Below are 23,575 nucleotides of genomic sequence, written 5' to 3'. Positions count from 1 at the left end.
CACTTTACACCCCTCTGTCTCTCTGCATTGGTTCCCATCCCTCTGTTGTGAACTAACCTCCTCACGCCTAGCCTCTTTAATTTGATTCCCACCCCCCAACCATTCTAGTTTAAAGTCACCTCAGTAGCCCCCGCTAATCTCCCTGCCAGGATATTGGTCCCCCTAGGATTCAAGTGTAACCCGTCCTTTTTGTACAGGTCATGCCTGCGCCAAAAGAGGTCCCAATGATCCAAAAACTTGAATCCCTGCCCCCTGCTCCAATCCCTCAGCCACGCATTTATCCTCCACCTCATCGCATTCCTACTCTCACTGTCGCGTGTCACAGGCAGTAATCCCGAGATTACTACCTTTGCGGTCCTTTTTCTCAACTCCCTTCCTAGCTCCCTATATTCTCCTTTCAGGACCTCATCCCTTTTCCTACCTATGTCATTGGTAACCTATATGTACCACGACCTCTGGCTCCTCACCCTCCCACTTCAGGATATCTTGGACACGATCAGAAATATCCCAGACCCTGGCACCAGGGAGGCAAACTACCATCCGGGTCTCTGGACTGCGTCCACAGAATCGCCTATCTGACCCCCTTAATACAGACAAGTGTGAGGTATTGCACTTTGGAGGGACAAACCAAGGTAGAACATACAGGGTTCATGGTAAGGCACTGAGGAGTGCAGTGGAACAGAGGGATCTGGGAATACAGATACAAAATTCCCTAAAAGTGGCGTCACAGGTAGATAGGGTCGTAAAGAGAGCTTTTGGTACATTGGCCTTTACAAATCAAAGTATTGAGTATAAGAGCTGGAATGTTATGATGAGGTTGTATAAGGCATTGGTGAGGCCGAATCTGGAGTATTGTGTTCAGTTTTGGTCACCAAATTACAGAAAGGATATAAATAAGGTTGAAAGAGTGCAGAGAAGGTTTACAAGGATGTTGCCAGGACTTGAGAAACTCAGTTACAGAGAAAGGTTGAATAGGTTAGGACTTTATTCCCTGGAGCGCAGAAGAATAAGGGGAGATTTGATAGAGGTATATAAAATTATGATGGGTATAGACAGAGTGAATGCAAGCAGCCTTTTTCCACTGAGGCACTGAGAAAAAAAACCAGAGGACATGGGTTAAGGGTGAAGGGGGAAAAGTTTAAAGGGAACATTGGGGGGGGGCTTCTTCACATAGAGAGTGGTGGAAGTGTGGAATGAGCTGCCAGATGAAGTGGTAAATGCGGGCTCACTTTTAACATTTAAGAAAAACTTGGACAGGTACATGGATGGGAGGTGTGTGGAGGGATATGGTCCAGTTGCAGGTCTGTGGGACTAGGCAGAAAAATGGTTCGGCACAGCCAAGAAGGGCCAAAAGGCCTGTGTCTGTGCTGTAATGTTCTATGGTATTTTAAGAGAATCTTAGATAGGTACATAGAGCTTATAAAGATAGAGGGCTATGTGGAAGGGAAATTCTCGGCAGTTTCTTGAGTAGGTTACATGGTCGGCACAACAGTGTGGGCTTAAGTGCTTGTAATGTACTGTAGATTTCTACATTCTATCTGCCCGAAGTCAATACTATAGCCCAAAATTTTAAAACTATATAAAATATATAAATTCTGAGGTATTCAGACTCTCAGGTATTCTGAGAGTCACCGCCCTGTGGCTAAAGGTATTCCTCCTCATCTCTGCTCTGAAGAAGCTGTGCTCGCTGGTCTTGGGCTCTCCCAATACTGGAAACAATCCTCTCCACATCCACTCAATCTAGGCCTTTCTATATTCTATAGATTTCAATGATATCCCCCGTCATTCTTCTATACAGGCCCAGAGCCTTCAAACGCTTCAATTGTTGGGGGACACGGAACAGGCTTGAAAGGTGGAAGTAGTCAATTCTAAAGTTCCAGAAGAGAAGCACTGGAAGGCCCTATAGTGCTACTGATTCGAAGAAGGAGTCTGAGAATCTGAGTGGGAGTGCCGAGAAAGAGATTTTTGAAATTTTCGTTATTTTTTTTCTCCAGTGGCTTTCAGAGAGGCGGGACTGCGCAGGTGTGTGACGTCGGGCAGTGCAGCGTGGCAGATTTAAAAGGAACAAAGCCTCATAGAGCGGGCAGCGTAGTGAGCCGGGAGCAGAGTGAAGGCTTAAGGGCTTCGGCTCACCGGGCTTAGGCGGAAGCGGAAGAGGCGAGGAAGGTTTGACAGTCATTTTCTGTTGCTATTTGAGGAGAGGGGCATTATGACTGTGAGGGCAGTTTGCTGTTCTCGGTGTCGGATGTGGGAGGCCCTGGAGTCTCCAAGCCTCCCGGACGTCTACATCTGCGCCAAGTGCATCGAGATGCAGCTCCTAAGGGACCGCGTTACGGAACTGGAGCTGCAGCTCGATGACCTTCGTCTGGTCAGGGAGAGCGAGGAGGTGATAGAGAGGAGTGGAAGGCAGGTGGTCACGCCAGGGTCATGGGAGGCAGACAAGTGGGTCACGGTTAGGAGGGGGAAGGGGAAAAGTCAGATGATGGGGAGTACCCCGGTGGCTGTGCCCCTTAACAACTGGTACTCCTGTCTGAGTACTGTTGGGGGGGACAGCTTACCCGGGGGAAGTGACAGTGGCCGTGCCTCCGGCACAGAGTCTGGCCCTGTAGCTCAGAAGGGTAGGGCAAGGAAGAGGAGGGCAGTTGTGATAGGGGACTCGATAGTAAGGGGGTCAGATAGGCGATTCTGTGGACGCTTGTACTCGTTGGAATTTAGCAGATTGAGGGGGGCTCTGATTGAAACGTATAAGATCCTAAAGGGATTGGACAGGCTAGATGCGGGAAGATTGTTCCCGATGTTGGGGAGGTCCAGAACGAGGGGCCACAGTTTGAGGATAGAGGGGAAGCCTTTTAGGACCGAGATTAGGAAAAACTTCTTCACACAGAGAGTGGTGAATCTGTGGAATTCTCTGCCACAGCAAACTGTTGAGGCCAGTTCATTGGCTATATTTAAGAGGGAGTTAGATATGGCCCTTGTGGCTACAGGGGTCAGGGGGTATGGAGGGAAGGCTGGGGCGGGGTTCTGAGTTGGATGATCAGCCATGATCATAATAAATGGCGGTGCAGGCTTGAAGGGCCGAACGGCCTACTCCTGCACCTATTTTCTATGTTTCTATACAAAAACCATTGCTGAAAGAGAGAAAACAATCATAGCAAAATTTATTTAAAAAGCTACAAAAACAATTTCTTTTGAGAGAGAGCTTACCAAAGGCATAAGAACTTTGTAGATGAGGGACATGTGGTGCGACTGAAATAATAGCAGACAGTCCACTGTAACACAAGCTGTCTTCAGACACTTTGCTGTTTGTTCTATTCACACACATTCATACTGTCTCTCTGTTACCACAGTGAAGGAGGCAACTGAATAAACAAAGCTGGAAGAGATCATGAGGCTTTTAAAAACTCTTTATTCTTAAAAAGATTATTAAAAATAACTGTCCAAATTGAGGAGAAAAGGAAGATATTTCTACGTGTAGAATGTTTTTTGATTTGAATCTATGCCTCAGCACTTCAGATGGAAGATCTGTTCGCGATAAAATTAGCTTGTATTTCATTGTGTTTTCCTCTTTTTAATAGTTCCTGCCAACTACACAGTGATGTCGTTTCACCATTACAACACACATTTTGATCAGAAGCTGGGACCTGTTGCTGGAGGCTGTGCCATGTTACCCCTCAGCTCCCGATCTGACCCACACCTCACCAGATACCATCGGTCAGGTGGCCAGGATGGAACCAGAGTCTCACTGACAATTTCCACTTTATCAGGATCCTTCCTCCTGCTCCATCCTGACCAAGGTGGGTCTTGCTTCCACTGATGTTCCTTTGCCTTTTTTGCGGGTGGATGGACAGAAGAGAACAGGAGTCACTGTCGCAATTCGTTAGTTACTACAAAGTGGAGGTGAGGAAGCGTCCAGCTCTCTGAAATCACCTGTATTACCACCTCTGAAGACTGCTGCCAAACCCCTCAGCAAACTCGCAGAACATTTACTGCAGCTGCCAGTACTGTTAGACATTGCAGAATCCTTCGCAATGGGCATCCCTCAGCATTTCATCGCAATTATTTCCTCTGTTGCAATCTGTATTATTTGATTGAAGTCAAATTTGAGATACTTTCGCCAGAATCTTCGATCCCGTCCATAAACCTTAGCTGGATAGCAGGGACTCTCTGTGGAGGGACGTGGTCAGGAAAGAGTTAATAATAGTACCAGTACAACACAGGAACAGGCCCTTCAGCCCCCAATGTTTTGCTGATCCAATTAAATGAGTAATCAAATAGCCAACTAATCTCTTCCCCCCACACAATATGCATATCTTTCCACATGTGCCTCTCTGAACATCTCTTAAATCAATGAACCATGGCTGAAAGATTAGAGCTGGGAGCTTAATGCCCAAGGATACACATTGAAAGGAGCAGCAGGAAGACAGAGGGGACGGCATTGCTCAGTTTGTAAAAAATGAAATCAAATCATCAGAAAGAGGTGACATAGGGTCAGAAGGTGTTGAATCAACTGTGGATACGGCCAAGGAACTGCAGGGGTAAAAAGACCCTGATGGAAGTTGTATGCAAACCCCTAAATGGTAGTAAGGATGTGGCCCACAAATTACAACAGGAGCTAGAAAATGCATGCCAAAAGGGCAATGTTACAATAGTCATGGGGGACTTCAATATGCAGGTAGATTGGGAAAATAAGGTTAGTGCATGATTACAGGAGGGGGAATTTCCAGAGTGGCTACAAGATGGCTTTTTAGAGCAGCTCGTGGTTGAACCCAGGAGAGGATCAGGTCTGGATTGGGTGTGTGGTCCCTGTGACCATGTGTGTTTACTCTGGGTGCTCAGTTTCCTCCCACGTTCCAAAGCTACCACCCAAACTCCCCTACCGCCACAACCGATCGATAGATGATGCAATAGCCACTGCTCTACATACTGTCCTTACACATCTGGAGAAGAAGGATGCTTATGTGAGAATGCTGTTCTTGGACTACAGTTCAGCATTCAACACCATAATTCCATCCAGGCTCGACAAGAAGCTCAGAGACCCTCAGCCTTGACCCTGACTTGTGCAGCTGGATCCTCGACTTCCTGTCAGATCGCTGGCAGGTGGTAAGAGTGGGTTCCCTCACCTCTGCCCCTCAGGGCTGTGTACTAATCCCCCTCCTTTACTCCCTGTATACCCATGACTGTGTCACCACCCACAGCTCTCATCTGCTAATTAACTACACTACATTAATTGGCCTAATCTCAAACAATAACGAGGTGGCCTACAGGGAAGAAGTCATCTCTCTGACACAGTGGTGTCAAGAAAGCAACCTCTCCCTCAATGTCACAAAAACAAAGGAGCTGGTTGTGGATTACAGGAGGAATGGAGACGGGCTAACCCCTATTGACATCAATGGATCTGGGGTTGAGAGGGTAAATAGCTTTAAGTTTCTCGGCATCCACATCACTGAGGACCTCACGTGGTCTGTACACACCAGCTGTGTGGTGAAAAAGGCACAACAACGCCTCTTTCACCTCAGACGATTGAGGAAGTTCGGTATGGGCCCCTAAATCCTAAGAACTTTCTATAGGAGCACAATTGAGAGCATCCTGACTGGCTGCATCACTGCCTGGTACGGGAACGCTACCTCCCTTAATTGCAGGACTCTTCAGAGAGTGGTGTGGACAGCCCAGAGCATCTGTAGTTGTGAACTTCCCATGATGCAGGACATTTACAAAGACAGGTGTGAAAAAAGGGCCTGTAGGATCACTAGGGACCCAAGTCACCCCAATCACAAACTATTCCAGTTATTACCATCCGGGAAACGGTACCGCAGCATAAAAGCCAGGACCAACAGGCTCCAGGACAGCTTCTTCCACCAGACCATCAGACTGATTAATTTACACTGATACAACTGTAATTTCTATGTTACATTAACTGTTCTATTTTTTATAAATTACTCTGCACATTTAGACAGACGTAAAGATTTTTACTCCTCATGTATTTGAAGGATGTAAAAAAAAAGTCAATTCAATTCAAGATGTATAGGTCAGGGTGAGTGAGTTGTGAGCGAGTTGTGAGCATGTTACGTCAAAACCCGAAGTGTGGAGATACTTGCAGGCTGCCCCCAGCACAAGTCTTGGACTGTGTTCACTGTCGATGCAAACAACACGTTTCACTGTATGTTTTGAGGTATATGTGACAAATAAAGCTCATCTAATCTTGATAAGAGAGGAATGGAAATCAATTATTTTTACCAATCCCGTGAAATATCCTTGCGACGGCTCTGCCCGAAAACTTCTCGTCGAGGCGAAGGGACAACAGGAGGCGGATGTCAGCACGGATGTGACTCTCCCAGTCACTGAACTGAAACAGATAAATACATTTAGGCAAAGCCGTTCAATACTTTCATCCTGTGTGAGCCCAAGTCCAACCCACCTCTCCTCGTGGCACCTATGGAGGGAAACTACTATGTGTGGAGCCAAAGGAAATGGGGGGAAGATCATAAATAGATATTTTGCACTTGGGATACTGATAGACTATGGAAGTGAGGCACAGCAGCAGCTTCGGGGTCACGGTTCCTATACAGATTATAGAGGAGGAGCTTTGCTTTCTTGAGGCAAATCAGGGTGGACAAATCCCCAGGGAGTGACAAGGTGTTCCTTCAGACCCTGTGGGAGGCAAGTGCAAAAATTGCAGGGGCCCTAGCAGAGATATTTAAATCATCCTTAGCACCAGGTGAGGATTTGAAGGATTGGAGGATAGCTAATGTTGTTTCAGAAAGGCTGTAAGAATAAACCAGGAAATTATAGTCCAAGAAGCCTGAAGTTACTGGAAGGTATTCTAAGGGACCAGATATATGAGTATTTGGACAGACAGACTGACTAGAGATAGTCAGTATGGCTTTGTGCATAGTAGGTCATGTTTAACCAATCTTATAGCATTTTTCAAGGAATTTACCAGGAAAGTTGATGAAGGCAAGGCAGTGGATATTGTTTACATGGACATCAGTAAAGCACTTTAGAAGGTCTTGCAAGGGAGGTTGGTCAAGAAGGTACAATCACTCACCATTCCAAGATGAGGTAGTAAATTGGATTAGATATTGTCTTTGCGGGAGAAGCCAGAGAGTGGTAGTAGATGGTTGTCTCTTTTTTTCCTGGAGGCCTGGGGTGCCCCAGGGATCGGTGCTGGGTCCATCTTTGTTTGTCATCTATATCACCAATCTGGATGATAATGTGGTTAATTGGATCAGCAAATTTGCAGATGACACCAAGATTGGGGGTGGTAGTGGACAGTGAGGAAGACTACCAAAGTTTGCAGTGGGATCTGGACCAACTGGAAAAATGTGCTGCAAAATAGCACTTGCAGACAAGTGTGAGATGTTACTTTGGGAGGGCCAACCGGGGTAGTGAGAAATAGAGCTCTGAGGAGTGCAGTAGAACAGAGAAATCAGGGAATACAGGTCCATAATTAACTGAAAATGCCGTCACAGGTAAGAGCGGGTTGTAAAGAAAGCTTTTGACACATTAGCCTCCATCGATCAATGCACTGAGTTCACGGAGATGGGATGTTATGTTGAAGTTATACAAGACGCTGGTGAGGCCTAACTTGGAGTTTTGGTCACCTATCCAGAGGAAAATGTAACTCAGGTTGAAAGAGTGCAGAGAAAATTTATAAGGATGTTGCCGGGACTAGAGGACCTGAGTTATAGGGAAAGGTTGAAAAGACATGGACTTTATTCCCTAGAATGTGGAAGACTGAGGGGAGACTTGATAGAGGTATAAAAATTTATGAGGGGTGTAGAGATGCGAGTATGAGGTGTGCTTTGTTTGTTGCTCCAGATTCCAGTATCACTTGTGTCCCAAATCTTTCCTGGTGACATCTATAGAGGGAAACAACAGTCGAGATGAAGGGCATTGACCCGAAACATTGACTGTCCATTTCCCTCCATAGATACTGCCTGACCTGCTAAGTTCCTCCAGCACTTTGTTTCAAATTCTTGGATCTGCAGTTGCTTGTGTCTCCATTCTTTCCTGGTAAATAGATTTAGGCTTAGCCACATCCTCTATTTGCAAATCCTTGGTGTAATATGGCGACTAGAACTGTACAGAGTACATCAGTGAGATGTAACGTATGTCAGCACACTTCTAGCCATGGCAACACCCAAAAGCCTAGAGTAGGCACCAACCTTCACCCTGTCCAGGTCATTGTCCTCCTCCAGTTCTGGGTAGGTAGCCAGTTGACGCTGGTTGTTCTGGTCAAAGTAATCCTTCAGCAACTGCTTTAACTGTGAGCTCTTCACCAAGTCAATGGCATCGGCACACATACCGCAGTTCCTAAAGGCCACACTGGAAAACAGAGACACAGAGAAATGGAGAGGCCCAGGCATGAACGAGAATACTTCCGTGACCTTATACCACCAACAGAGAGAATTCTCCCCAAACTACAAGCAGAGGGGGAATGAGGAGCATGACTAACCACCTAACCAGGGCAGAAAGTGTCCATTAACTCATCCTCTTTAAGGATGGCATGGTCGGATAGCGGTTAGCACAACACCTTGCAGTAGCAGGGATCTGGTTTCAATTCTCGCTGCTATCTGTAAGGAGTTTGTATGTCCTCTCCGTGTGACCGTATGAGTTTCTAATGGATGCCCCGTGTCCTCTCTCATTCCAAAGACATACAGTTAGGGTTACGAAGTTGTGGGCTGCCCCCAGCACAATACTCAACTGTGTTGGGCAATGACGGATTTTACTGTATATTTCAATGTACACGTGACAAATAAAGCTAACCTTTATATTTTATGAATTAGAACACTTCACTGAATGTCAGTTTCTACCACCATCCTAGAGAACCCTCACCAAATTACGGGCAGGTGGGGAGTGAGGAGCATGACTAGCCACAGCAGGAAGTGTCCATTAACTCATCCTCGTTGTTATAACACACTGGCGCAGCGGATAGAGCTGCTGTCTCACAGCTCGAGACCCAGGACTGATCCTGCCTAGAGTTTGTACATTCACCCCGTGACTTTTGGGTTTCCTCCTGATGCTGATTTCCTTCCACATCCCAAAGACGTGCGGGTTGGTAGGGTACTTGGCCAATGGAAATTTCACCCCCCCCCGCCCCCAGCATGTAGGTGGGGGTGGGGAGTTGACGGCAATATGGGTCTGGTGTAAATGGATGCTTAATGGGCAGAATGAACTCAATGGGCCAGAAGGCTTGTCAAGGTCCTGTGCAACTTTATGACAGCCGCCCACTTCCTTAATGACCTCAAACAAAAACACAATATTTCACCTTTCAAGATTCCAGATTGCTTAATGTCATTTCCAGTACACTAGTGTAAAGGAAAACGAAATAACTGTTACTCTGGATCCAATGCAGCACAAATACACAATGAGAAAAAGAAGAAAATAATAAAAAAGTACAATAAATATACATATATAAGATAGCTTATACAGTATACATAGATTGAGTGTATGTCCATAAAGTGACGCTGGGCACAGGAGTGTCTGTACATAAGGTGATTCTGACAGGAAGTATAACCACATAACAATTACAGCACGGAAACAGGCTATCTTGGCCCTTCTAGTCCGTGCCGAACGCTTACTTTACCGACACTCAGCCCATAACCCTGCACTCCTTTCCAGTCTATATACCTAGCCAATTTTTTTTTAAATGACAAAATTGAACCTGCCTCTACCACTTCTACTGGAAGCTCGTTCCACACAGCTACCACTCTCTGAGTAAAGAAGTTCCCCCTCATGTTACCCCTAAACTTTTGCCCTTTAACTCTCAACTCATGTCCTCTTGTTTGAATCTCCCCTACTCTCAATGGAAAAAGCCTATCCACGTCAACTCTATCAATCTCCCTCATAATTTTAAATACCTCTATCAAGTCCCCCCTCAACCTTCTATGCTCCAAAGAATAAAGACCTAACTTGTTCAACCTTTCTCTGTAACTTAGGTGCTGAAACCCAGGTAACATTCTTGTAAATCTCCTCTGTACTCTATCTTGTTGACATCTTTCCTATAATTCGGTGACCAGAACTGTACACAATACTCCAAATTTGGCTTCACCAATGCCTTGTACAATTTTAACATTACATCCCAACTCCTATACTCAATGCTCTGATTTATAAAGGCCAGCATACCAAAAGCTTTCTTCACCACCCTATCCACATGAGATTCCATCTTCAGGGAACTATGCACCATTATTCCTAGATCCCTCTGTTCTACTGCATTCCTCAATGCCCTACAATGATAAAGTAGTGGTGGTTGGGAATGTGGAGGGATGGGTTAGTAGGTGGAAATGTTGATCAGCCTTACTGCTTGGGGAAAGTAATTGTTTATATTCATGAACCGGGTGGGTGGGACCCTTCATGATGTTACTGGCCCATTCCAGAACCTTTCTGTATATTTGTCCTTGATGCCGGGCAGGCTAGTGCCGATGATGTGTCAGACAGTTTTGACTACCTGTTGTAGGAGCCTGCCTGTCTGTCAAAGCGCAGTTTACATCCCATGCAGTGATGCAGCTTGTTAGGGTGCTGCCGTAGCCCATCCACTTCAAGGTGCGACATGTTGTGTGTTCAGAAATGCTCTTCTGCACACCACTGTTGTAAAATGTAGTTATCCGAGTTACTGTTGCCTTCCTGTCAGCTTGAACCAGTTTGGCCATTGTTCTCTCACCTCTCTCATTAAAAAGGCATTTTTGCCCATAGAACTGCTGTTCACTGGATGCTTTTAGCACCATTCACTGTAAACTCTAGAGGATGTTGTGCATGAAAATCCCAGGAGATCAGCAGTTTCTAAGATACTCAAACCACCCTGTCTGGCACCAACAATCATTCCATGGTCAAAGTCACTTCGATCCCACTTCCTCCCCATTCTGATGTTTGGTCTGAACAACTGAACCTCTTGACCATGTCTGCATGCCTTTATGCATTGAATTGCTGCCACATGACTGGCTGATTAGATACTTGCATTAATGAGCAGTTGTTCTGCTCCTGCAATGTGCTGTTCTATGCCAACTTCAACAGAGGAAGTCATACAGTTGCACTGACACCCATTCATCACACTAACCCCACAGAAAGCTACATTTATCTCTGCAGCCTCTCACTCGTAGCCAGCATCCCTCTCGGAGGAGCACCACCCTCACCTGTGAAAAGACTTGAAGGAAGCCTTGAGGGAGAGCAGGGCAGACTTCTCGTGGGACAGGACCCGCTGGTGCAGGAATTCACAGATCCCATCCAGTTCCTGGTGGTTGAGATCTCCATAGGACCGGAAGTGGAAGGCAAGGTCGCTGAACTCCACCAGTACTCCGCTCTTCCCAGTGCCCGGAATTCCTAGAAAAAAAATCAGAGCAGGAGGAATAGCAGATGCCTGAGTGAACAAAAGATGACCCCAAGGTGGGGCAGTTCCTGAGATTTTGCCAAAGGGAAAAAGGCTTTGCCATGAGGAAGCCCAGAATCAGGGGGCCTGACTGAAGTTGATGGATCTCCTGGAGAAACGCGTAACTGACAGCTCAAAGAGGCCACAACTGGGACCAATTCCTGGAAGAGATGGTTACACTCTGAGGAGAGATGAAGAGTGTTTTGCCTACACCCACTGGAAGAACAACTAGAGATCTCTGATAGGTACAAGACAATAAAAGGTGAAACTACAGAAATGTATGCTTTCCCTGGGGTTGGGAAAAACTAAAACCAGGGGACATAGGTTTAAGGTGAGAAGGGAAAGATTAAAAAGGGACCCAAGGGTGGTGCTCATATGGAAATATATATAACATATTTTATAACGTCGTGTAGCGGTTAGCGTAATGCTATTACACTGCCAGCAACCTGAGTCTGTGACCGTCTCTGTATCCCAAGTAGGAGGATGTACCCCAGGCTCCTGTGGTAAAGGACTTCGTGGCGTCAGTTGGAAACAAATTGCAAGGACAAACAATAGGTTAGTGGTTGTTGAAAGAATCACAAGGAAAGGTCAGAAATCCATGGAGAGAACATACTGAGTTATTTCACAGCCTGAGATATGAAAATTATGGAATGTAATCTCAGAGATATGACAAATAGACACTGGCTGAACCCAACTAAGCCTCCTGGGTATTCACCTTGTCTGCAATCAGTCATCCACTGTAGTTGCCTTAGTTCTCGTTTGACTGTGAGCAGCTCCCATCCCATTGAATCCGCCAGCTCCACCACATCAAATTCTATTGAACTGGAGTGGGAATGATCGACGCCGGACAACTGGGCTTTGGCAAGCACCGCGGCCACAGCAGGACACCTTCAAACAAAGATGTGAATTGTCACCTGGGCTATCAAACCATCAATGTGCTCAGTTACTTCACAAGCAACAAATTTCTCATGGGACAAAAAAATCATAAAATGGACAAATTACCTAGAATAAGTAAGTTCATCTTGTGGACCAACCCTAATTTTTTCCACGACTATTTTAGAACTAATAGAATTATGGTTTACAATTCACAATGCCCAACTCTGCAGGTTTTTCCTATTATCTCCTAACAGAGCAGGGACAACATCATAAAACATGAGATTCTGCAGATGCTAAAAAGCCAGAGTAGCACACACAAAATGTTGGAGAAACCCATTAGGTGCGGGAGCATCTACGAAGAGGAATAAATAGTCCAGATTTCAGGCCGAGACCCTGATGAAGGGACAATGCCTACCTTCTTGCCACGGCTCTGAGCTGTAAGGGTCCATTGTAACAGGTGAGGCGACAGTTTGAATAGGTTGGGTAGATCAGTTCCAGCCAGTGTTGGGGGTGAAGCTCCAAGTAGCACAGCAAAGTCTCAATCCCTGCAGAACAAAGTGCATAGGAGTTACCACAGCACTGAAAAACTGCTCATTCGATCAAACACCACTCTCCCTGACAACACACACAAAGTGCAGGAGGAACCCAGCAGGTCAGACAGCATCTATGGAAATAAATAGTCAACGTTTTGGGTGGAGGAGTCCCTTCTTCTGGACCGAGAAGAAAGGGGGAAGATGCCTGAATTAAAAGGTGGCGGGAAAGGAAGGAGGTTAGCTGGAAGGTGATAGTGAAACGAGGTTGGTGAGAATCTGATAGGAGAGGAGAGTGGATCATAGGAGAAAAGGAAGGAGAAGAGAACCCGGTGGAAGTAATAGACGTGAGAAGGTCAGAGTGGGTAATAAGAGGAAGGTGAGGGGGAGTTAAATTTGTTTACCGGAAGGAGAAATTAGTATTCATGCCATCAGGTGGGAGGCTACCAAGACAGACTGTAAGGTGTAGCTCCTCCACCTCGAGGGACACTTCATCCTGGCACACGAGCAGGCCACGGACCAACTCGTCGGAACAGGAATGGGAACTGGAATTAAAATTACACTCTCACACAACACAGGAGTATAACATCAGAAAACGGATCCTAATCAGGTCGGTTTCCTTAGCTCACTTTTATATTGAATATAAGTTGTTTAAATGCAGAAATTTGACCCCAGGAAAATTGATGTGGAATAATTAATGAACATCCTGTTTTAAAAGGCCAACTTTATTTGTCACAGGTACATAAAAACAGAGTAAAATGCATTGTTTGTGTTGATGACAATCCAAGGATGTCACCACGCTGTGATCAGTGCTGGGACCTCTGAGGCTGTGTCTCTGGTCTTAAAACTCTCCCATCACAGGAAACATCCTCTCCACATCCACTCTCAAGGCCTCTCACCATTCAATAGGTTTCAATGAGGTCACCCCCATTCTTCTGAATTCTGGTGAATACAGGCTCAGAGCCATCAGACCCCCTTCATACGACAAGCCAATCAATACTGGAATCATTTTCATGAACCTCCTTTGAACTCTCTCCAGTTTCAGCACATTCTTTCTGAGATAAGGGGGCCAAAATTGCTCACAATACTACAAGTGAGGCCTTACCAGTGCTTTTAAAGTCTCAGCATTACATCCTTGCTTTTATATTCTAGTCCTCTTGAAATGAATGCTAACATTGCATTTGCCTTCCTCACCATCGACTCAAACTGCAAATTAACCCTTAGGGAATCCTGCACAATGTCTAGCAAGTCCCTTTGCACCTCAGTTTTTTGTATTTTCTCTCCATTTAGAAAATAGTCAACCCTTTAATTTCTTCTACCAAATGCATGACCATACACTTCCTGATACTGTATTCCATCTGCCGTTTCTTTGGCCATTCTCCTAACCTAAATCTTCTGTAACCTCTCTACTGCTTCAAAAATACCTGCCCCTCCACCTATCTTCATATCATCTGCAAACTTTGCAACAAAGCCATCAATTCCATCATCCAAATCATTGAGAATAACGTAAAAAGAATTGGTCACAACACAGACCCCTGTGGAACAGGCAGCCAACCAGAAAAGGCTCCCTTTATTCCCATTCTTTGCTTCCTGCCAATCAACCATATCTTATCCATGCTAGAATCTTTCCTGTAATACCATGGGCTTGTAGTTTGTTAAGCAGCCTTATGTGTGGCACCTTGTCAAAGACCTTCTGAAAATCCAAATACACAACATCAACCAATTCTCTTTTGTCCATCCTGCTTGTTATTTCTTCAAAGAATTCCAACAGCTATGTCAAGCAAGACTTTCCCTTGAGGAAACCATGCTGACTACGGCATATTTTATCATGCGTCTCCAAGAACCCTGAGACCTCAACCTCAATAATCAACTCCAACATCTTCCCAACCATTGAGGTCAGACTAACTGGCCTATAGTTTCCTTTCTTCTGCCTCTCTCCCTTCTTGAGAGTGGAGCGACATATGCAATTTTCCAGTTTCCAGAACCATTCTAGAATCTGGTAATTCTTGAAAGATCATTACTAATATTTTCAGGATCTCTTTCAGAATTCTAGGCTGTCCACCATCTGGTCCAAGTGACTTACCTACCTTTCAGTTTCTCAAGAGCCTTCTCCCTAGATATGGTAACTTCACACAGTTCATGACCACTGACATCTGGAACTTCAAACATACTGCTAGTGTATTGCACTGGTTTTTAAAAGCTTTCCAATCCTTAACTTTCCTCTAATTTTTGCTCTATTATATGCCCTCTTCTTGGCTTTTATGTTGGCTTTGACTTCCCTTGTTAGCCATGGTTGTGTCATCTTGCCTTTAGAATATGACTTCATCTTTGGGATGTATATATCATGTGCCTTCTGAATTGCTTCCAGAAATTCCAGCCATTGCTGCTCTGCCGTCATCCCTGCCAGTGTTCCTTTCCAATCAATTCTGGCCAACTCCTCTCTCGTGCCTCTGTAATTCTTGTTACTCCACTGTAATACTGATGCATCCGACTTTAGCTTCTCCTTCTCAGATTTCAGGGTGAATTTGATCATATTATGATCTCTTTTCCCTGAGGGTTCTTTTACCTTAAGCTCCCTAATCAATTCTGGTTCATTGTACAACATCCAATCCAGAATAGCTGATCCCCTAGCAGGCTCAACCACGAGTTGCTCTAAAGAGCAATCCTGTGGGCACTCTAGAAAATCCCCTTCCTGGAATCGAACACCAACCCGATTTTTCCAATCTACCTGCATTTTGAAATCCCCCATGACTATTGTAACATTGCCCTTTTGGCGTGCGTTTTCTATCTCCCATTGTAATTTGTAGGCCAGATCCTTACTACTGTTTGGGGGTCTGTATACAACTCCCATCAGGGTCTTTTTATCCTTGCAGTTCCTTAGCCCTATCTACAATGATTTAATACTTCCTGAACCTATGTCATCTCCTTAAAATGATTTGATTTCATTTTTTACCAACAGAGCAACATCACCTCCTCTGCCTTCCTATCTGTCCTTCAGATGCAACATATATCCTTGGACATTAACGTCTCAGCTGTAATCTTTCAGCCATGATTCAGTGATGCTTACAACATCATATCTGCTAACCTTCAGCTGTGCTGCAAGTTCATCTACCTTATTCTGTGCATTCCGATACAACACATTCAGTCCTGTATTCACCCTTTACCGTTTGTCTGCCTTTTACTTGCAACTCACCCCATTGACTGTATTTTTGCCCTATCAACAGCCTCTCCTCACTACACATTGCCTTTGTTTGTAAACCATCTTCAGACCATTGTCTGCCTTTCCTGCGATACTTCTTGCATTTAAATATATTAATAACTTGGATACAAATGCAGTCATTTGATTATTGTCTGTAGATGACATGAAAATTGATGAAGTTGTGAAAGTCAGATGTAATTCCTAAAATATTAAGTCCAGCTGCTTACCTTCTTCCCGGATATCCAACATTTCCACTGTCTTCTGTATCGGCAATGCTCTCCCGTGCTTGGGGCAGATCCTTAGAAGAGTCCTGTCATCTTCTTTGAAAGGCTGACTTTCCTCCAGGGACACCTCATCAGATGGGTCAGGGATGTCCATCATCTCATCGTCTGCAATTTCCCCACACTGTTGGAGGAAAATATGGGCACAGTCTCTTTCCCAGGGTACCAGAGTCTAAAATTAGAGGACTTAAGTTTGAGGTTAAAGGGGGTAAAGATTAAAAGGGGACATGAGGGGCAGGTTTTCCACATGCAAGGTGATGGGTACATGAAACAAGCTGCCATTGGCCACCATGGACATGATGGGCCGAATGGCTTGTATCCATGCTGTTTGACTCTATGACTGCTGTGGTTGAGTCACACACTGACCAGATGCGGGAATGTTGGTAGATTAGCACTGACGAATAAAGATTAAAGATTAGCTTTATTTGTCACACGTACATCATAGTGTGAAATGCCTTGTTTGCATTAATGACCAACACAATCCTGACGACTGTGCTGGGAGACAGCCCATGAGTGTCATCATGCTTCCAGCGACACATAGAATGCGCACAACATTCATCTCGTACACTAACGCTAACCCGTACATCCTTGGAATGTGAGAGAGGAAACCGGAACATCCAGAGAAAACCCAAATGACCATAGGGAGAATGTACAACTTCCTTATGGGCAGCGGAGAGAATTGAACACTGATTAGTGACCGCTGGCCCCGTAAAGAGTTGAGCTTACTGCTACGCTACCATACTGCCTTTTTTTTTTTAGCAATGCTAACTTTCATTTCGGATTTATTTAATATGGGAATTTAAGTTTTTCAGCCTTGGTGGTGGGATTTGAATTCAGTCTCAGATAAGTAACCTAAGTCTTTAGTTACTAATCCAGCAATTTAAACATAATACAAATATTTTACCATTAAACTAATCTGATAGCCTATCATGATCGTATAGACCTATATCACATTTAGAGCTGTAAATGATATAATAAAATTCGGCGGGTATAAACCAGAAAATTAAGGATTGTTCCTTCATAGGGCCACTAAAATCAGCAGTAAACTCTTATCATTCTCAAAGCTCAATGTAAATTTATCGTCAAAGTATACATCTATACTCACCCTATAAAAATATTGCACATGAACGAGGCCAAATCATTGGGTATATTTCAAGCGGAAGTTGATAGGATCTTGGTTAGTAAAGGCCTCAAAGGTTATGGGGAGAAACCAGGAGAATGGGGTTGACAGTGATCATAAATCAGCCCTGACTGAATGGTGAAGCTTACTCATTTCAGCCCAACGACCTAATTCTGTTCCTATGTCATATGGTCTCCCATGTGTAGTGGGATTTTGTTTCAAATGTTATATAAAAATGAACATGCAAACTGAACTAAATTTTAAAAATTAACATAAATATATTAATTAGGAAGATTTATTTATAATTGAAATCAAAGGGAAATGCTGCCTACTAGCTTGTTTGACTTACGCTGTTGATGTCCTGCCATTTCTGGTGGACGTCACGGCACTTGCAGGGAGGAAATACTTTCTGGACCAGTTTCTTGACAGTGTAATAATCCACAGTGTCAGCGTAGATGTGCCGTCTCAGCTCATTCATATCCTCGCCCTGTGCACAAGGTGATGAATAGTGTGATTCCATTGTTGAAATATCAAAACAAATACTTAAAGGCCTAGATAGAGTGGACGTGGGGAGGATGTTACCAATAGTGGTGGAGTCTGGAACCATAGTTCACAGCCTCATTATACATTCCTTTAGAACAGAGATGAGGAGGAATTTCTTTAGTCAGAGAGCAGTGATTCTGCACAATTCATTTCCACAAATGACAGTGGTTGCCAAGTCATTGGGTATATTTAAAGCAGAGGTTGATAGGTTCTAGTTTAGTAAGGGTGTCAGAGAAAGCAGGAGAATAAGATTGAGAGGGGTGATAAACCAGCCATGATTGTATGGCGGAGGAGGCTCAGTAGGCCGAATGGTTCTATGTCATATGGTTGACAGTTCAGTGGTGAAAATGCACATGTGCACAAAACAAAACTAAATCCTTCTTCAGTTTTCCACAGTACAACACACATTTTACTGACTTTCAAATGGACAATTCAGCACATTGCCTCTGCTGCCACTTTTTTAAACATGGTCCCCAGTAGAGTTACCACCTTCTCCACCAGTCAACAGCAATCTGCTTTCTCGTCCAACTGGAGAACATTTCATTGAGTCGAACAGCACAGAAATAGTCCATTCGGTCCTATTCACCCCTGCTGACCAGTGAGCACCCTTCTGTACATAGCCCAATCACCAAACATTCGGTCCATTGCCCTCTGTGCTCCTATGTTGAGTGATTTAGGGCTTTTGCCTTTGAAGCGAAGGCAGATGAGAGATGACTTGGAAGAGGTGTACAAGATGATAAGAAGCATAGACAAGAGTGGAAAGCCAGAGGCATTTTCCCAGGGCGGCAATGACAAATAAGAGAGGGCATAATTTGAGGGTGATTGGAGGAAAGTATTGGGAAAATGTCAGAGGTATACATAGAGACTGGTGGGTACATAGAACACAGTAGTAGAGGCATTACAGACATTTAAAAGACTCTTAGATAGGCTCATGATGAAAGAAAAATGGAGGACTATGAGGGAGGGAAGGAAATTACTTAGAGGCCTCACACTCCAGCTCTCTCCCATTACAGGCTTTGATGTTTAGAAAAATAGAGGTCTATGAAAGAGGGAGGAAACACATTTTTTAATTGAGGATTGCTAGGGGTTAGGAACAGAGGTCAGGGGTGGTGGTAGAAGCAGATATATTAGGGACATTTAAGAGACTCTTAGATAGACACATGGATGAAAGAAAAAATGGAAGGCTACGTGGAGGGAAGGGTTAGATTGAACTTGGAATAGGTTAAAAGGTTGGCACAACATTATGGGCCGAAGGGCCTGTGCGGTGGTGTACTGTTCTATGTTCTATAATAAACTAGATTTTGATATTCCAGGGAGGGTGCTGAACAAGTCAGAGGGTTCAGAGTTTTTGGTACTGAGAATCAGTTCCCCACCTCTGGGTCGAGGAAAAGGTGGCAATGGGCTGGTTTTCCATCTCTCCCAGCCCGGCCGATCTCCTGCACGTAGCTCTCAAAGCTCTTTGGCATATTGTAGTGAATGATCCCTCGGACGTCGGACTTATCCAAGCCCATGCCAAATGCCACTGTGGCCACAACAATCCGTAGCTGCCCGCTCATGAAGTTGTTCTGGATTCTCCTTCGCTCGCTTGCAGACATTCCAGCATGGTAGCAATCGACAATCCACTTTAAAGGCTGCCTCACCTTCCTCCTGGCTTAGTAGTTTCACAGAAAGAAAGATTAAACAAGGAAATTTCTCCATTGATAACCTTCATTGAAAGAAAAAAAGGAATGTGTACCCATTATAATGCAATTAGTATCTAAAAAACAGAAACACAAAGCCAAAGTTCTTCGAACCTGTTCTGCCATACAATATGATACAAAATGTTGTACCGACCCTTTATCCTACTCCAGATCAATCTAACCTTTCCCTTCCACACAGGCACATAGACGAAGGAAAAACTGGAGCTTATTTAAGAGACTCTTAAATGTCCCTAATGTATCTGTCTCTACCAGCGCTCCCGGCAGCGAATTCCATGCACTCACCATTCTGTGTAAAAAAAAAAGCCTGCCTCTGACATCCCCCCCCCCCATACTTTCCTCCAACCGCCTTACAATGATGCCCCCTTGCATTAGCCATTTCTGCCCTGGGGAAAAGTCTCTGGCTATCTACTCAATCTTACACACCTCTATCAAATCACCTCTCATCCTCCGTCACTCCAAAGAGAAAAGTTCTGTCTCGCTCAATCTATCCTCATAGACATGTTTTCTAATCCAGACAGCATCCTGGTAAATCTCCCCTGGACCCTCTATAAAGCTTTCATGTGCTTCCAAAATGAGGGACCGTGACTGAACACTATGCTCCCAAGAGTGGTCTAACCAGATTTAATCTCAATCGCAGATTAATTAAGACTAACCCATTTAACCATCCAATCAGCTACTGCTGCAACTTTGAGAGATCTATGGATCCTTCTGTTCCTCCACATTGTTAAGAATTTTGCCAATAACCCTATGTCCTGCATTCAGGTTTAAGTTTCCAAACTGTATCACTTCACACTTTTCCAGATGCATGCTTTGCAGAGGCTCAGAACTATCTTCCAGGCAATATATTCTACAGCTGAAGCAGTTGGGAGGCCGGAATGAATTCTTCACAAAATTCTGATAGGTCTCAACCTACTGGATGTGGAAAGGACACTTCCTCTGGCTGGCGGGGTGGGCGATACAGGGTAAAGCATTTAGGACCCAGAAGAACCTGTGGCATTGTCCACCAACTGGCCTGTACTATGCTGCACTGTTCTATGTTCTATGCAAAGTTCACTCTGCATCTGGAACTGGTTTACATGGGAATTAACAACTGAGGCTTGCTATTAAAAGATAAAAATTAGCTTTATTTGTCACATGCACATCAAAACTCTACAACTCATCTCAGTATTATTTATTAATTATTATTGTTTGTTTTTATTTGTAGTTTGTCTTTTTGCAGCTTTTTTTGTCAATCTTTATGTCCAATGTTTCATAGATTCTATTATATTTCTTTATTTTCCTGTAAATGCTTGCAAGAAAATTAATCTCAGTGACATATACAGTACGTCCTTTGATAATAAATTTACTTCGACCTTTGAAACATACAATGAGATCCATCGTTTGTGTCAATGACCAACACAGTCTGACGATGTGCTGTCTGCTCCATAGTTCAATAAGGTGCTCGCTGAACTTAAATGCCAACCTACCTGCCCTATTAGCACCCCAAAATTGATTGATCTTTGAATTAAGAATTGGCAGACCACAGTATCGACCCAGTTTTCTCTCTCCCTCCTTCCTGTCAGCGTCCATTTATTACCTTCTAGTCCATGAGCTCAGGATTCCAACACCTGAGTAGTGCTCGTTGCTCATTCTGCCGGTTTATCGCAAAATGGGTACAAGCCCATTCAGCTAATCACATTCTCCTTTCCCTTCAGAGCAGCAACTGCCCCATCGGGAATGAAAGGGTTAACATATGAGGAGCATTTGGGAGCTTTAGGCCGTTACTCACTGGAATTTAGAAGAATGCGGGAGGATTTCATTGAAACTTACCAAATACTGAAAGGACTAGATAAGGTGGATGTGGAGAGGATGTTTCCCATGGTGGGGGTATCCAGAACTGGGAGGGACTTCCGGTAGCGCTCATGGAGTGAAGTCGCGTTCTTGACTCGCTCCATTACCTCTGAGTTTTCTTTCTTCTGATCAGCTATATTTTAAGTAACCATTAAGGCATCAACTTTTACAATACTTTGAATTAAATTGGGCTCTTCGATAACTGGATGCATTTAAGATTTGCTATGTCTAAGAATGGGAAAAACGGGAAGGATGGCAAACCTCCGGTTAAACCGAAAGGTACCGATTTCCCTCCGACTGAACCACCGGTGACTTTGAAAGCTATATCGGAGTTAATTCAAAGGGAAATTTCAACCTCTGTTACGGAGCTGATTCGTGCGGAAATTTCAATTCAGTTCCAGAAAATTGCCGATTCAATCGATAAGATACAGAACTAGAGGGCACAGCCTCAGAATACAAGGACATCCCTGTAGAACAGATATGAGGAGGGATTTCTTTAGCCAGAAAGGTGAATCGGCGGAAGGCCAAATCGTTGCATATACTTAAAGCGGAGGTTGATAGAATGCCAGAGTAGCCGCAATGGATCAAATGGCTTAATGTACTCCTATGTTCTATGGTCTTATTTTTGAATAGTCCACGAACCTATGAACACTACCTTACTATTTTTGCTCTCTCCCTTGCACTACTTATTAAACCGGATTCTGATTCTTTCCTCGTTATCTCCTGCTCCAGGGGTCTGGTGGACTTACCCACTGCTTTCTTCCTTTCCGCTATGAGTTCTTCAGGCATCCTACCCTTATTCGGTTCTGACGTTGGCTCCTTCAGCGTTACTCCCTGAAGGCAGGTCCGAAGCAGGGCGGCAATGCGAGATGTCTCCTCCCGCCGAGTACAGTAGACAATAATGGAGTCCAAGGAGGCAAACCGCTCACCTTGGATCAAAGTCACCAGGGCCTAGGCAAGGAATCAAGTATTTACTGAAAGCTGGTGCATCAACAGACAACACAGTACAGCAGCAGGAGTGGACCAGGTACCTACTCTAGACCAATCCACATGTGATCTAACTCCTTAAATCTATGGCCCTGGAAATGTCATAACTTCAGTTAATATAGTCAAATTTAATATGTCCGGAACATCAGAGATGTCCTCCTGTCAAAGGGCAGTCTCTATTCCTCCACCATTGATGCTACCCTCACCCGCATCTCTGTTATTTCCCAGACATCCACCCTCACCCAATCTTCCCGCTGCCTTAACAGGGAGAGATAGAGTTTCTCTAGTCCTTACCTACCACCGCATGATCTGCACCCAGCAGATCACTCTCTGCAACTTCCACCATCAGCTTTGAGATCCTACCACCAAACACATCTTTACCACCCCTTCCTTCTTCCTCCATTCCCCTTAAGAACTGGTGGATACCGCCCGGTCCGTCACAGGCAAAGCTCTCCCCATCATTTACATGGAGTGCTGCAAGAAAGCAGCATCCATCATCAAAGATCCCCACCGTCCAGCTTCGTAAGCCTGTTTAATTTTCCTGAATGCTTATCTAATTTCTACCACTATAACTCTTGATCTTATTTAACTTGTCTTCTTATACTCTGTCTGAGAATGCCACCTTGTCTACCATTCCTTTCATTGTACATTAACAATACTTCCTCCAACATCCTCTTAAACAGTCCACTCAAAGTGCCCACACCAAGTACAGGGCATAATATGCTTTTGAATTTGCTTATAGAGACCTGCACAGAGAAAGAAAGCAATTTTATGCCCTGCCAACATACTAGATAGTCAGTACCAGTGCACTAGGGATGCAGGATCAAAAAGGGTAGCAAAAACAGCACTCAAAGTGTTATATCTCATTGCATGGAGTATAAGAAATAAGAAATTGCTGCACTATTACAGATTGTCAGGTATGATGTTGTGGCCATCACTGAATCGTGGCTGAAGGATGGTTGTAGTTGGGAGCTGAATGTCTAAGGTTACACATTGTATTGGAGGGATAGGAAAGGCAGAGGAGGTAGCGTGGGTCTACTGGTAAATAATGGCATCAAATCAGTAGAAAGATATGACATAAAATCAGAAGATATTGAATCCTTAGGAAGAGGTACAGGGTCCTGACGAAGGGTCTCGGCCTGAAACG

At 44.4% G+C, this 23,575-nt stretch overlaps 1 protein-coding gene across 1 annotated transcript in view; it reads right to left on the bottom strand.

Annotated features, from left to right (window-relative positions):
• Positions 1-3,144: 3,144 nt before the first annotated feature.
• The window catches only part of recql4 (RecQ helicase-like 4), a 104,282-nt gene continuing 83,851 nt past the window's right edge, over positions 3,145-23,575 (bottom strand). Inside the window, 10 exon segments of the mRNA XM_063044632.1 lie at positions 3,145-4,164; positions 6,235-6,343; positions 8,166-8,325; positions 11,130-11,316; positions 12,078-12,250; positions 12,654-12,783; positions 16,195-16,372; positions 17,718-17,855; positions 19,285-19,562; positions 22,191-22,392. Of these exon segments, the coding sequence (XP_062900702.1) occupies positions 4,040-4,164; positions 6,235-6,343; positions 8,166-8,325; positions 11,130-11,316; positions 12,078-12,250; positions 12,654-12,783; positions 16,195-16,372; positions 17,718-17,855; positions 19,285-19,562; positions 22,191-22,392 (1,680 nt within the window). The 3' untranslated portion in view covers positions 3,145-4,039.

This window comes from Mobula hypostoma, chromosome 3 (assembly GCF_963921235.1).
Source record: "Mobula hypostoma chromosome 3, sMobHyp1.1, whole genome shotgun sequence".
NCBI lineage: Eukaryota > Metazoa > Chordata > Chondrichthyes > Myliobatiformes > Myliobatidae > Mobula > Mobula hypostoma.
Note: the sequence above shows the minus strand (reverse complement) of the source record. Positions and strands in the feature narration are given on the sequence as shown.